The 14,672-nt window shown below is 34.1% G+C and overlaps 2 protein-coding genes across 3 annotated transcripts; one reads left to right on the top strand and one right to left on the bottom strand.

The window, feature by feature from the left end:
- Positions 1-136: 136 nt before the first annotated feature.
- Positions 137-10,291, bottom strand: LOC113049215 (DNA polymerase kappa-like). Of its 2 annotated transcripts, none has more exons than XM_026211373.1 (16): positions 10,182-10,291; positions 9,091-9,168; positions 8,687-8,907; positions 8,189-8,308; positions 7,543-7,695; positions 7,336-7,467; positions 7,117-7,261; positions 5,954-6,151; positions 5,732-5,856; positions 5,489-5,655; positions 5,344-5,376; positions 5,108-5,204; positions 3,782-3,953; positions 1,925-3,013; positions 1,453-1,504; positions 137-1,053 (listed from the first exon to the last, which is right to left on the bottom strand). In XM_026211373.1, exons 3-16 carry the CDS (start codon positions 8,828-8,830, stop codon positions 936-938), a joined length of 2,745 nt encoding a protein of 914 aa, XP_026067158.1. In that variant the 5' UTR covers positions 8,831-8,907; positions 9,091-9,168; positions 10,182-10,291; the 3' UTR covers positions 137-935. The 2 variants fall into 2 exon arrangements, with proteins under 2 accessions (XP_026067158.1, XP_026067159.1); XM_026211374.1 differs by having other exon boundaries at positions 8,687-8,881.
- ifngr2 (interferon gamma receptor 2) lies at positions 9,713-13,076 on the top strand. Its single transcript, XM_026211375.1, has 8 exons — positions 9,713-9,861; positions 9,959-10,097; positions 10,200-10,317; positions 10,458-10,618; positions 10,753-10,907; positions 11,010-11,157; positions 11,348-11,508; positions 11,712-13,076. The coding sequence occupies exons 2-8, from the start codon at positions 10,046-10,048 to the stop codon at positions 11,859-11,861; spliced, it is 945 nt and encodes a 314-aa protein (XP_026067160.1). The 5' UTR covers positions 9,713-9,861; positions 9,959-10,045; the 3' UTR covers positions 11,862-13,076.
- The last annotated feature ends 1,596 nt before the right edge of the window (positions 13,077-14,672 follow it).

Genomic DNA, 14,672 nt, shown 5'->3' with positions numbered 1-14,672 from the left:
CAGGGTGGGGGCAGTTAAAACTGTTTTAACATTGATAATAAATCATTCTAGAGCACCAAATTAGACTTAAAATAAAAAAAAAAAAGTTATTTTAAATTGTAATGATGTTTCACAAGATTGCTTTTGTATCTGTATTTTTAATCACATAAATACAGCCTTTGGTGAACATAAGAGACTTCTGTCAAAAAAACATTTAATAATTATTACTGACCATTTGAATTGACATGTGTTTAATGATACAAATAACATCCTTGCATTTAAACAACAAGAAGAGTAAAGCTGTTTAAGTTGTTTCCAAAAGATAAAGAACCTGATATATTTTCATACCGACACAAAACACCATTAAACAAGATTAAAAGAGCAATGTTTTTTTTTTTCACATTTTATTTTTGGTGCAAATTATTAAATGCAATTAATAATTAAATAATTAAAATAATTAAATGCAGCCATGTAAAAATATATCAATTATGACTTGTATAAATTTATTATTTCGACGGTAAGCCTTATTTCATGGTTTATAAAGTGCTTTAAAATATTAGATCAAAATGAAATGCTCACTTCTAGAATAAAATAATTTCAAACTATTTTAGCTTTAGCTTCACTCATACATAAATGTACATGTAACATCAATGATCTACATAAATAATGAAAGAGGCTATCCAAAAATATAAATCTGAATGACAATATGAAGCATTTTTCCACCACACAAATCCACATTTCAATAAATACAAAAAAAATACACCCAAGCAGTTTTTCAGCTTTGCGAAAGAGTATATCATCTGAAACATCTCTTATCAAAAGTCGTCTTATTAAACACCTGATTTTCTCCCGGTACAATAATCTCCTTACTTGCTCCATCAAAATATTCTCTCAAGTGAATCCAGCAAGATCCTTATGGATTATAAAGTCTCTTCTTCATAAATGAAACAATATGCTTATCTCTCTGGATAGACTTTCTGTCCGGCATTGCTTTTGAAGAACTTGTCGATTGTGTGTTTTGTGCTCAACACTTTGATTTTTTTCGAGGGAGGAAGAGAAGATGATGATGGCTGCCTGTAGTAACAATGGAGAATACATCATAAAACACACAAATAATACACATTAGTGTTAGAGTTTAGGGCTGGTAAGATTTGCTTAATGTTCATGAATAAAGCCAATTTAGTTACTCAAGAAACATTTCTTCATATTATCAATGTTAAAAACAGTTGTGCTGCTTAATATTTCTTTGCAACCGTCGATACGTTTTCAAGATTGTTTGATGAATAGAAAGTAAAAAAAAAAAAAAACATTATGTAACACTATACATTTATTTATTGTCACTTTTGATCAATTTATTGCATCCTTGCTCAAATCAAAGTATTAATATTTTAAACACCAAACCTTTAAACATCTATGTATATTCAAATTGCATTCTTACAATATTGTACTATTGCCTTTTACACAATTAAATACCTTTTGCTTTTTCCTTTAACTTCAGAAACTCTCCCCTGGTCCCCCAGTTGGCCTATAAAAACACAACAACAAGAGTATTATAAGCATTTCCTTTCCTTACTTGTCTTGGTTTGGTTATTGTTACCAAATTCCAATACCAAATCCTTGAATTCTTCATTTTTGGTCATACTTTCTGTTAAGGTCCAATTCTCACTGATAACAAACCATTAACTATGACTTTTTACTTGTAATAAACTCCTAATTTGCAGCTTATTAATATTATTATTATTAATTAGTAGCTATGTTTATGTACTGAGTAGAACTAGGGATGCAGAATATGTGCTTTATAAATACTAATAAACAGCCAATACTGTATGTTAATAATAGGCATACTAATAAGCAACTGGTTAATAGTGAGAATTGGTCCCTATACTAAAGTGTTGATTATTCTTTTGTTGTTGATGTTGATTATTATTCTTATTTTTGCACTGACCTCGTACACTCTTGAGTGCTGGTTCCTCTGAATGATCCACAGGAGGAGGAGATTCTCTAAACTCCAGCAGAACGTCCTGGTTGAGACACAGATCCACATGCCGGTTGAAGAGCACGAGGTCATCAGTGCTTTGCGGCTGACTGCACACGGGACACGTCAAAGACGAGTCTTTCGAGTTAGATGACATCTCTGTGACAGCCTCAAGATCGTGTGTTGTGGTTGATGATTTAGAACTAGATTCAAAAACAGGCATCTTCTTTTTAGAAATAACAGAACGCTTTCCATTTATTTTTGTCCTGTGACAAAAAAATGGAGTTTTGAAATCACCGTCTTCATCCACCAGTGGCACAGAGATGCTAGTGGACGGCTTCTCTTCATTACAGGATGAGTCGTGGGTTGAGGATTTTAAAGTCCTGCTTTCTGAACTTGATGCAGGTGGTTTGCTGTCAAGCTCTTCCTGTTCCTTAGGCGCATCCAAATGTGTGGGTTCATTATCCACTGCACTGCCCTTTAGACATTCATCAATGTGGTTGTTGAAAGCTGTAAGGTTTACATCCTTCATCTCGGTGTTGCACACGGGACAGATGAGAAACTGCAGCACCTGGGTTGAGATTTTAAACGATGGCTTTAAAACTGCAGGTTTGCTTACATGGCTTGTTGTGTCTGTCCCCGAGTTTGTATTTGACAAACTTTTTGCCGATGTTGTGTCTGACAGATTGTTTGTTGTTGGTAGATCTATCGGTGTAGCAGCAGCTGCGTCAGCACTATTGTTTGTTGTGTCTGTACCAGCCATGACAGACATTTGTTCCTTTTGCTGCTGTAATCTTTTCAACTGTGCTCTTTGAAAAAACGATTGCTGCTGCGCTCCTTTAGATTTAGATTTTTGCTCAGACACAGAAGGTTCTTTCATCTCAGTGGACTGTGGCTTTAGGAAACTGGCACCATCGCTGTCTTCTTCTGCTTTGAGTACAGATCCAGCACACTGTGTGAAACTGCCTGAATCAGATCCATCTTTCTGCAGGAATCCCATTATACTCCTCTGAAGAGGCTTTTTATCTTCAGCGCTGATAAAGGCGGACACTCGAACGCCTGTTGCAAAACACACATCAGAAACTGAATCTGAAATAAACACAGCTAAGGTATCTTCAGAAAGGAAAAAAAGATATCTTATTGTATGGTCTGATTCTTTGTGCATGATGTCAAATACTGCAATGATGAATCATTTCGATTTCATGTTTCCAAAAAAAAAAAAAAAAAAATTAATAATAATAATAATAATACTAATAATAATAATAATAATAATATATATATATATATATATATATATATATATATATATATATAGTCTAAAGTTTATATATTTTATAGAAATTATATAAAAATTTAATTTTTTTGAAGTTAACTTTTATTTGGCAAGGGTGCATCACATTTATCGAAAGACTTTTATACTTTATATTTTAAAACTTTGACATTTTTACTTTTATAGGTCTAATGTTACCAAAAAAAAAAAGATTTTATATAAACACAGTTCTTTTGAGCTTTCTGTTCTTCAAAAAAATCCTTGAAAATGTATCACAGTCTTCAAAAAAATACCAAGCAGGTTTGTTTTCAAGACTGATAAGAAAGTATGATCAGCATAAAAGCATATCTTATCAATGACTGAATGATTTCTGAAGGATTATAAATAATTTCAAAATCTGATCAAATAGAAAATTTGTACACAATGTAATTACTGTATTTTTTAATAAATGCATCTTTGGTGATATACATATATATATGTATATGTATAGTACACACTGATATTTCAAAGAAATAATGGAGAACTACATTGAGAATAACAGGAGGTGTAATCTTTACCCATGAGTCTTAGTTTTAGTGGCTGAGGGCTGACACTGTCAATCTCAACTTTGAGAAGGTCCTTAGCAGCAGCAAAGATCTCCTCCTCAGAGCAGACAGCGTACTGCAGTGTAAACGCTCTGGTCTTCACTTCAAATTTGACGTTCTTCAGCTTCAAAGTAACAGTTTTGCCCTATAGTACAAACACAAATACTTTCCATCTTATGAATGCAAGACCAATATCTCTGTGTGTTTACATTTATACTAATAGTTTATTTGAAATGTTTCTGCACATCATAAACTATGTAGAAATCATTCAGGGTGTTATACAGACATGTTTATAATGCTTAAAACAACCAATAATTAGGCAAGTGAAACAAATGAAAAGATGTTCCTACACAACACCCATTAAAAAATGTAATATATATATATATATATATATATGTAGCTCGATTGGTTGGAGGTTGGGGGTTCGATTCCCCTGGAACACATGATAATTAAAAGTGATAGCCTGAATGCACTGTAAGTCGCTTTGGATAATTTTTTATATATACATTCAAACACACACACACACAGTATTGTGCAAAAGTCTTAGGCCACTAGTATTTTTACCAACAAAAAAATAGGTTTTAAGTCAGTTATTTCTATATTTTGCTGCAGTGTGTCAGTAGGAACTTTCAGCTTACATTTCAAATAATGCCATAAAAAGATTTTATTAATTAACTTCTATTAACTTAACTAAATTAAATGTTAAATCAACATTTGGTGTGACCACACTATGCGTAAAAAAAGCTTTTGTCCTAGGTGTTTTTCACATTGATTTTCAGGTATCATTGCAGGTAGGTTTCTTGAAATGTTTTGGAGACATTGCCACAGTTGTTCTGGATTGAGTCTGTCTCAGTTTGTTCTGTTTCTTCATGTTGAGATCAGATCTCTGTGTGGAGACCTGGCTGCTGTTGGAGTCCTTGTGCAAACAAAAGTCTCGCTGGATTACTATAATTAATGGCAAAAATAATGTTTGGAAATGTAAACTGATATTTCCTTCTGACACACTACAGCAAAACATAGAAATAACTGACTTAAAACCATTTTTTGTTGGTGCAAATGCTAGTGGCCTAAGACTTTTGTGTACGTGTGTGTGTGTGTGTATATATATATATATATATATATATATATATATATATATATATATATATATATATATATATATATATATATACACACACACACACACACACACACACACTGTATATATTCTAAAAAGCATCTGCAAAAGCAACTCTAGTACATAATCACTTTCACTTGCTGGCTATTTCCAACACTCGGTATAAAGAGGAGAGAAGGTACCTTAAGGCCCTCCCGCTGAAGGTCCTCTGCTAAGTCATGACAGAGATCTCTGCACAGGGAGTACTGCTCCTCTGCATCACTCATCTCCCCAAACGTCCTAAAAGAAAGAGAGAATAGAAATAACACAAATAAACTGAGGGAAGGTAGAAACAGAATGCTGATTTCAAATTAACAGACATGTCTGGATCTGAAACAAGGCGGTGAAGAAAGACTGGAGAATATTTTCAGCCGATTACATCTCAGTGCTTATGCTTTTTCTTTCTGAGTTCCTGAAACAAAAGACCATTTTTTCCCCATGAAATATTAGAATAAAATCTGTATTCTGAATCTAAACAATTAGTATGCAAAAAATTGTACACTGTAACACTAAAAAACACACACCTTGCCATACATGTGGAGCCTAAACCCAAAGATATGTGAAGGAAATTATGCCAGGAGCTTCCCGAAAAAAGCAGGGATAGTAGTGCCATCTGCTGGCCCAGCTGGTCACAGTTGGCAATACCCAAAGCAGCCAGCATCTTCTCAGTAACCTTGCCAACACCAGACACCTGGAATAAATACACAATAATATTGGGCCACATTAATGAGCTATAAGACTGTTAAAGATAAATGTGTCAGACGGACCTTTCTGACAGGAAGGTCCTTCATAAACTCCATCACAACTTGTCGCTCAGGAGGAATTCGGTACTGGCCATTGGGCTTGTTCTTATCACTGCATACTTTTGCAAGCATCGTGTTTGGGGCAATGCCTATAAGAGAGATCAAACAATGAAAACATTTTTTTTTTTACATATTGTGTGAAGACATTTAAGTATAAATAACTAAACAAACCATCCAGTCTCTCACCTGCACTGGCTGTAAGAGATGTTTTCTGCTCAATACGGAAGCGCATCTCCCTCACAGCCTCTTCTGCACTCGTCCCAAACACCTCAGCTTTCCTATCAGCCCCTGAGAGAGAGGGCGAGGAGCTGGGACTGTCCTCGAACAGCACAGGAGAAAGATCATCTCTCTCTGATTCAGCCGCAGACATGTCTGCATCATTTCCTTTAAAAGAACACAACAAAGAACATTAATCAAGTTACTATAATCACTCATAACAACAACAAACAAACTGACTTTCATTTTCAATGTTTTACAAAGGGAAAACAAGTAAAAAACTTTTAATTCCTTTAATAGATTTTAATCTTTTAGATGTTATGGACCCCCAAATATTATCATCCTTGTGCTATGATATTTTATACAGGGACCCCCATTATCAAATTTAAAAGGCAGCTATATATTTATGGTTAAATGTGAGTCAAACATTATTTGGAAGAGAATACGTTTATAAATCTACACAAACGTTTACTATGGTACTGTAAAATATATTTTATTCATTACTTACTTTATTTAAATACAATATTCGCATCTGATTTATGTGATGAAGACTGAAAACAAGCTTTGCATGATTAATGTATTATTTTTTTTATTAATTTAAATATTTTTTTTATAATATTTTAATTGATTGCAATATTTTTATTTATATGAATATATTATTTTAATATTTATTTATATAACTATATATTATTTATCTTACATAAGTTATCTCTAAACTAGTGCTAGTGATTAATCGCATCCAAAATAAATGTTTTTGTTTGCATTATATATGTAGGTGTACTGTGTATATTTATAATGCTTATGTAAATACATTCACATGCAGTACATATTTTGAAAATATTTATGTTTATACATTAATTCTGCTCAATACATGAATTAATATACATTAATATACGTTATTATATTTTAAATAAATATATTTAATATAGAAACATACCAAAAATGTATACTTTTATATACATACATGTGTTTGTATTTATATATACATAATAAATTTACACAGTATACACACATATTTATGTAAACCAAAACGTTTATTTTGCATGCGATTAATCGTATTTAAACAGCACTACTGTAAACGTTTCCTCAGCTCTGACTCTTCCAGCACTACACGACAGACTACAGTAATGCACCTGTCTTGGCATCGTGGATGTGATATGTTCGCATGGTCTCTGGCCAGTGCTTCCGCTGCTCCAGGTGCTCAGTGATATCCAGATAAGCCTCGTCCAGACTCATAGGCATGAAATGAGGGTCATATTCTGAAAATATCTCCCGTACCTTTGAGACAAAGCCAGGCACTAAAAAACAGTAGCTGTGAATACTGAATAATGTAGGACTAGGATACAACATACCTGGGCACTCACAGCTCTGTATTTGTCAAAGTTAGTTGGCACAATGACAAGATTTGGACAGAGCTTCTTAGCAATGAACCCTGGCATGGCAGCACGGACACCAAACCTCCTGGCGTGGTAATTGGAGGTTGACTGAAAATGAGAACGATTTAAAATGTCAGCATTGTAGATATGTGACAATGCTTTTGATTTATTTCAGATTCTCACCAGCATGCTCATAGATCCCACTGCCATTGGTTGGTCCTTCAGCTCTGGGCAGTCTCTCATTTCTACAGCAGCATAGAACGCATCCATATCTACATGAACTATCACACGGCCCAGCTCTCGACTCCTCTCCAGTTCACACGTCAGCTTGTCCACCTGTGGTATGAAAACTCTTAAATAATAATTCTGCATGAACAGCTGAGAAAAGGAGTCATAGGTTATGTTTCAACTCAGTTTATATTTTGCATGAAGACAATACAGCTTATTTTAGGACCAATTGCATGTGCCATTATTTGCACATTCTCTTTTTTTGCACATTAAAGCACAGTCCCTTCCCCAACTGCCATTACCAAAGTATTTTATTTTGGAGATTGCAATTTAACATTATTTCTACAATTTTGTAAAAACCTTAATGAGGGTTATCTTGCACAGCCACAGACAGATGTGATTTATTTTAAGTAATATAAATATAAATTAACCAAGATGCATTAATATTTTAAAAGCTTTCGATTTAAATAATAGATCTTTTTATTGTCAATACGATAGTAAGAATTAACAATTTTTCACATTACAGTAATAAAAACTGAAATTTGTGTCCACATGGTGGGAAACATTTATGACAATCATTACTGAGTTACTACAGATATACCTCTGCTTGTGCTTGCTTCAGTTGTTCTTTCGTGATTCTTGCTTTTTGCTCCATCATCTTTTCAATGCGTTGATTCACCTGCTGCTCCTTCTTCAGTTCATTCTCATAAAATTTAGATCCCTGTCATTCAAAATAAACAATCGGTCTTGTAAAATCGGTATGTAAGAACACTGTCTTGCACTGTGAATTGCTATCTAGCTATATTTAATTTAAAACTATGTAAACAAAATTGTTTTGTAAGTTAACAATGATTACATGTTTTAAAAATTAGATATAATAATAATAAAAATATAATATATATATTTCACAGTAATATTGAAAAAAATATTTATCATATTTTATCATACATGTCATAATCATACTGTATAATCTATGGCACCTAGAAGATTGAAAACCTCTGATAAAGGCTTTATAATAACATTCATAAAACCTAAATACACAACCTAATCAAGTATGTATAATACTGTGTATCCTAAGTAAATAAATAGCTATGCAAACCTTGGAGGTTTCCAGAATGATCTTGTTAATCTTGTCTCTGTCCAGCCCCTCCATGCCAGCTTTGTTATCATTGAGAGCGATCCTGGAGAGAAGATGAGCTCCAGAGCTGCTGTTCGCAGCACCCTGATGATGAAGACTCTCCATCTTCTGTTTACTTTCACTTCCACCCGATTTACTGTGGCTGGTTTAAGTCATCTTTAGAGATGGAGCCAAATTAAAACCTGTAACCCAATATTATATTAACATAGTTACTTGCTTGTCTCATGGATATATATATATATATATATATATATATATATATATATATATATATATATATATATATATATAGTTAAAGCCACATCCACAAGGCAAGAATGTACAATGTAGTGATCTAAAAAAAAAAAAAAACTATAACAATATACCGTCGACTCCGTAGTTGAACGTCTTATTCTTGAAGAGAGGAGCATCCGGTATGAACGTCTACATCGCCACCTGCTGTACTGGAATACGAACTTAGTATGAGCAACCATTATTGGGAGTTTCAATGGACTTGAGGAAAATGTAAAAAAAAAAAAATTTTAAGTTGCAATTTAGAGGTAAAATTAAGGTAAGTTAGGTCAAGTTAACTTAATACCAAAATCACAAGCAAATCACTTGATTTGTGAAACACAGAGAAGTTGTCACAAGTCTATATCTTAGTAGCGAATTCTGACAAGAATCATTGTTACATGTTATGACATATGTGTTTTAAATGTTATAAATGTTTAAATCGTATTAGTTGCAATAGCTATATTGCAATGGTTTTATAGTTTTATGTTTCATGAGTTGCTGTAGCAGCCTATGTTTCACTTCAATAATAACAATAATAAAAATAAAGCATAGGTTCCAGTGTGACAATATATATATTTTGGCTAGTGGCCAATTTCAAAAAATGATCGCTTGGTCTCGCGAGAGTTATGACGTTTATTTTTTTATTATTATTGTGAGTCATTTCCCAAAAATGTTGCTTCCTTGCCTTTAATGGCATTTCGGGAAGAGGACACCATTTTTTGTTTGTTTGGAGTCCACAGTAGCAGCTCTCGCGATATTATGCTACTGCCAACACTTCCTTTACAGACAAAGACGAGGTGGTGGAAGAGGATCGGCGACTGACTAATACATCTCTTACAAATGAGATTTCTGCGTAAAAAGTAGTAAGAACAGTGGTGTGGCATTTCTTTTTGTGTTTTAATTTTATGGCTTGATTTTCTTATTACGTAACTGGACATATAACGCAACATTTGTCGTTAGAGGAACTGGCGTGTTTCCTCAAGAAAGCCAGCTAACGTTAGATGGCAGATTTTAAAGAGAAAGATATGGATTAAAAAAAACGACGAAATGATCCGACAGATTTGCGTAGGGCTGGTTTTGACGCTATTAATCAACATAGGTAAGAACACAAAAGGCATGATGCGTGGAGCTGCAGTAATTGTAATATTTAAATTATTACTTTCATATGCATAACTCAGAATACCTGTCTGTTTTATTTCAGAGACACTCTGCTTAAACCCGCCCCAGGATGTCAGGATAGTCCGATCAAATCTTCAGTGGAAGAGGCCTGCAGACGATGATGACAGTGTCCTGTATTCACTGCAGTATAAACCTGGCCAGTAAGCATGCTGTGTTAATTAAAGGGATAGTTCAAGTTTATAGTTCTTCATTTCATCATTTACTCACCCTCATGTTGTTCCAAACCCTGATGATATTCTTCCTGACATTAATTTCTTCTCTACTGTTACTTCGAATGTAGCAACACAGGTGATGAATGGTACAGTGTGACGAGCCATAACGGGACACAGTTAAGATTTCAAATCACTCCTGAGTTTTATGGAGCAGTATTTCGAGTGCGCGCAGAGCAAGGAATCAACGTGTCAGAATGGCAGTATTCTGATTCAGTCAATTGTGCAAATGGTAAGGAGTGCTTTATATGGTTATATATGCCGTCCATTTGAAACTAAAACATTTGTTTATCATCTCTAATATGTAACATAACTTATGCGCACATGCTCACATTCATGTATGTCTTTGTTTATCCTATTTTACAGCTAACTTCTGTGTTCCTCTGTTGAAACTGTCTGTGAAACCTGAAATGGTTTTGGTGACTATGGCGCATATGGACGAGAGCTTAGAAAAAGAAGATGGAGAGCATGTCGAATTTAATTTATCATATTGGAAAGTGAATAACGGAGGATACTTAAAGGTCTCTTGCATCTTTCACACAGTAAAAGTCATATAAATGTATTAATTCTCTATTTCTGTAAGATGACTATTGTAAATCTGACAATACTTTTTAATCCTTCAGCCAGAGTCTGTTATTACAAAAAGCAAGAATGAACCCATTTTTCAACTGGAATCAGGGCAAAAGTACTGTTTCCAGGTTCAGTATTTGCTCTACGAAAAACCCTATGGGAACGTAAGCAACCAAATTTGTGCAATCATCCCGGAAACACGTAAGTCTTATTCACTTATTCCAAACTGCAGCAGTATGATTCACACTGTTTAATGTATAAAACCACCAGAAATTAGTTGAAAATGATTTGCATACTGCAGTAAATTATGAACTGTGCTGGCATGCTTTAGTTTGTTTAACTGATAACTAATAATGACCTCCTGTTCTTTCATTCTTATTTTCCCATGTAGCTGAAACAATAAAAAGCCGGCATTTACTCTTTAGTATATTTGCTTCATTTCTGGTCACGGCCATGTGTGGAGTCTGCATTTTTCTGCTTTTTAAACACCACAAAAAGGCCAAACAGTTGTTACAGCCACTTCGCCTGGAAATTCCTCACCACTATCAGGAGGTAAACATCCATGTTTTAGAATGATCATTTCACTGAGATCAAGTAACCGTTAACATGGCAAATTATAACATTGTGGTACTTTTCTGTGCAAGTTGTCAAATTTGTGCGAGTACTTAAATGGCCGTGCATCAGCAAGAGTCAGATGTGAAGGAAGATTTTATTATTATTATTAAATGATTTATATTTTCTCTCCCTGTGTGTAGTTTTTTAGGTCTGGGGAGTTTCCTCTTCAAGCTTGTCCAAGTGGCAGCAGTCAAAGTTTGCGGTCATATGACATGATCACAGTAATAGAGTGCAGCAATTTGAAGCAGAAAGGCCAAGAAGAGGAACAAGAAACAACCATTTCAACTTAACGGTTGTGCACATTCTTTTGCATATTCTTAGTTTATTTTAAATTTTTTGGCAAGTAATATACTTTGCACTTTACTAAAAACAATCAGATCTCTCCTGTGTAAATCTAGATTTTTGTCGAATTCTGGCATTCTTATATGAGCAATAGGGTTTGTGTATATAAAGTAAATTATAACTTGGAGTAGTTTTTTTGTCTTCATTTATTTCAGCTATTTGTGTTCGATTAGATGGCAGTGTTCGACATTTCTAGATCTATTAACACTAAATATGAAAATCCTTGTTTGTTGCACCAGTTTTAGGACCATGTAATCACTATCTACATCTAATCTGGATAAGTATCTAGGATGGGGAAAGCAAGGGTTGAGCTCAAGTAGATAATGAAATTCCTTCCCAAAAACCATTTAAATATGGTTAAATATCCGGAAATAGCAAATGACTGTTAATAATTTAATTTGCTTGTCTTTGTTTGGCATTATATTGGCCACTCCATTCTATCTTCTGCTATTCCTTCTGTTAGAACACAAGTGCTCAGTTTTTAGTATTAAGTATTGAATTGCCTTAATATTATTTAAAATTCCTTCTTAATAGCAGTATTGGTCTTGTCTTCCCCATTTCTTATATATTTCTGAATGTCCTTTTTTGTGAAACTTATTTGGTTGCCATCATTTCAAAAATGTAACATAGCATAGCATTTAATGTAACACATACAGTTATCTATGCTGATGAATTCTTTATGGAGGAAAGGAGGATCTTTGAAGAGTGACATCTTAAAAAGTATGCTGTGTCGGAGCTTGTTTTAATTACATGTTCATTTGTGTTGCTTTTGATAAAATGTTCAGTCTATTTGTAACTTTGTTGTAGAAAAACTATGAAAGCCTTAATTTTGTCATAGTGGCCATTTGACAATCAATACCAAGTTAGTTGTTGTGGTCAATATTTTCTACACTGTAAAATAATAGTGGGGTTGAATGTATGTGGTTTGTTAAATTACTTTCATATAATGTAATTAGGAAAATAATTTGTAGATTTAAAACTACTGCTAATTGAGAAAAATCACTCGCTGTGCTTTCAGACATTTGTCTTTGCTCAACTGTGAAATCCCTGAAGAATGAAAACGTTTGCTTTTCTTGGTTTCTTGCTCAAGACATTTTGTGAAAGTTTCATAATGGAGAAAAAAAGGTGATAGAAATAAAAAAAATAAATAAAAAGAAACAAAACTGTTTCCTTTTCTTTATTTAGATAAGGGTATAAAGTATTTATCCTAATTCTTTATATATATATATATATATATATATTTTGCCACAAGATGGCACAATCCTACTTGACGTACCAAATGGTGTTGCTCTCATCTTCCCTTCATAAACCCTTTTGCTTTTTGAGAAAACCTAATCCTATATTGCAGCATTGCACACCTGATGAAAAGACTCATTTGTTTATTCATAAAAGCTGGGAGTGAAAACCCATTTTAGTCTGAACTGTGAACTGTTGCACCCTGTTTTCTTCAAAGAACACCCTGTCATTGCATGAGGCTGAAGCAAAGAATGTGCCAGTGGCATAGAGTGTGTTGGATGGCTTTAGAGATGACAAGCAACAGGCTTAAACCCCTTAACTGTTCCTCCTGAAGCCTTTGTCCCAATATCTCCATCAAAGGAATGTTATTAAAAAGCCTCCATGCAGACCCACAGTGAGGAACGAAACGGCAGACAGGTGTTTGTGTCCTGAGAAAGACAGACACGTTTGTCTAAGAGGTTGTTCTTTTCATGGACTAATATCACTTCTGAAAAAGCACCTTAAGCCAGCATTAGAAGTTTTGCTGTTCTTTGCTGTTCTTGGATGGTTTATCTTGTTTGGTCTAACTTGGCTGCTATGATAGCCAAGCTGCGGTTAAGCTGGATGGTATTGTGAGACAATTATTGGTCGAGACTGAAAGGAATATATTGAGTCAACTTTTGTCTTTTACTATTTGCAAAGTGAGTCAACAAACATACAGCACATAAGCAGCTGTAACAGAAATTCCCTGCTAGCTATTATAGTCTACGCTGAGACAGAAGGAGATCTAGAAAAAGAGATGTGAGAGTGTCAGCAATATCCAGCTAAAACCAGATCTTTCTACCTCAGCGGTTGAGATGCCCAGGACATTATCTTCCTGTATGCAAGAAAAATAGATTCAATTCATTAGCATTTCATATGCAGTCAAGTAAGAAATAAAGTAAACCAAGTAAATTTCTATCACAATGGCCAGTTGATCTCCCAGCCTGATCATCACAGAACCAGTCAGGAAGACCAGCTACAATGGGCAAACCAGTTTAGGCTATTCTAAGCTGTGTAGCTGTTGTCTGTTTTTCTTTAGCTATGTCTGGAGTTCTTTTATGCTAATGGGATCAAAAGTTGTGCAGAACAACTCTGATATAGTTAGTTAACTTTGGACTGTGGGTTTTATAAAAACACATTCTTGTGTGCAAAGGTCCATCTCTCAAGAAATTATTCAAACCATGGAAAGAAGATTTGTTATCAATGTTATCATCATCATCATCATCATCATCATCATCATCAATATTTAAAACAGTTGAGTACATTTATTTGTTTCAGGATTCTTTGATGAATAGAAAGATCCGATTAACATTTATCTGAAATAAGAAGCTTTTGTAACATTATACACTTTACATTCAAAAGCATGGAGTCATATATCCCAGACAGCAACATAGTGTTGGCCCAGATCTAGCCCATGTGAAATCCATGTGGGCCAACACATTCAATTATAGAAATTAATATTTTTATTTACCAAGGATGCTTTAAATCAATAAAAGGTGATG

This window comes from Carassius auratus, chromosome 30 (assembly GCF_003368295.1).
Source record: "Carassius auratus strain Wakin chromosome 30, ASM336829v1, whole genome shotgun sequence".
Taxonomy (NCBI): Eukaryota; Metazoa; Chordata; class Actinopteri; order Cypriniformes; family Cyprinidae; genus Carassius; species Carassius auratus.
This window is presented reverse-complemented; position numbering and strand designations above follow the sequence as displayed.

Excerpts from the sequence above, each read along its gene's own strand:
- LOC113049215 (XM_026211373.1), bottom strand. The coding sequence starts at position 8,830 with ATGGAGAGTCTTCATCATCAGGGTGCTGCGAACAGCAGCTCTGGAGCT. Across the intron at positions 8,309-8,686 it reads TCATTCTGGAAACCTCCAAG|GGATCTAAATTTTATGAGAA; the intron begins GTTTGCATAGCT and ends TTTGAATGACAG. Across the intron at positions 5,377-5,488 it reads GGCTCCACATGTATGGCAAG|GAACTCAGAAAGAAAAAGCA; the intron begins GTGTGTGTTTTT and ends CTTTTGTTTCAG.
- ifngr2 (XM_026211375.1), top strand. The coding sequence starts at position 10,046 with ATGATCCGACAGATTTGCGTAGGGCTGGTTTTGACGCTATTAATCAAC. Across the intron at positions 10,908-11,009 it reads ATAACGGAGGATACTTAAAG|CCAGAGTCTGTTATTACAAA; the intron begins GTCTCTTGCATC and ends TTAATCCTTCAG. Across the intron at positions 11,509-11,711 it reads TTCCTCACCACTATCAGGAG|TTTTTTAGGTCTGGGGAGTT; the intron begins GTAAACATCCAT and ends CCCTGTGTGTAG.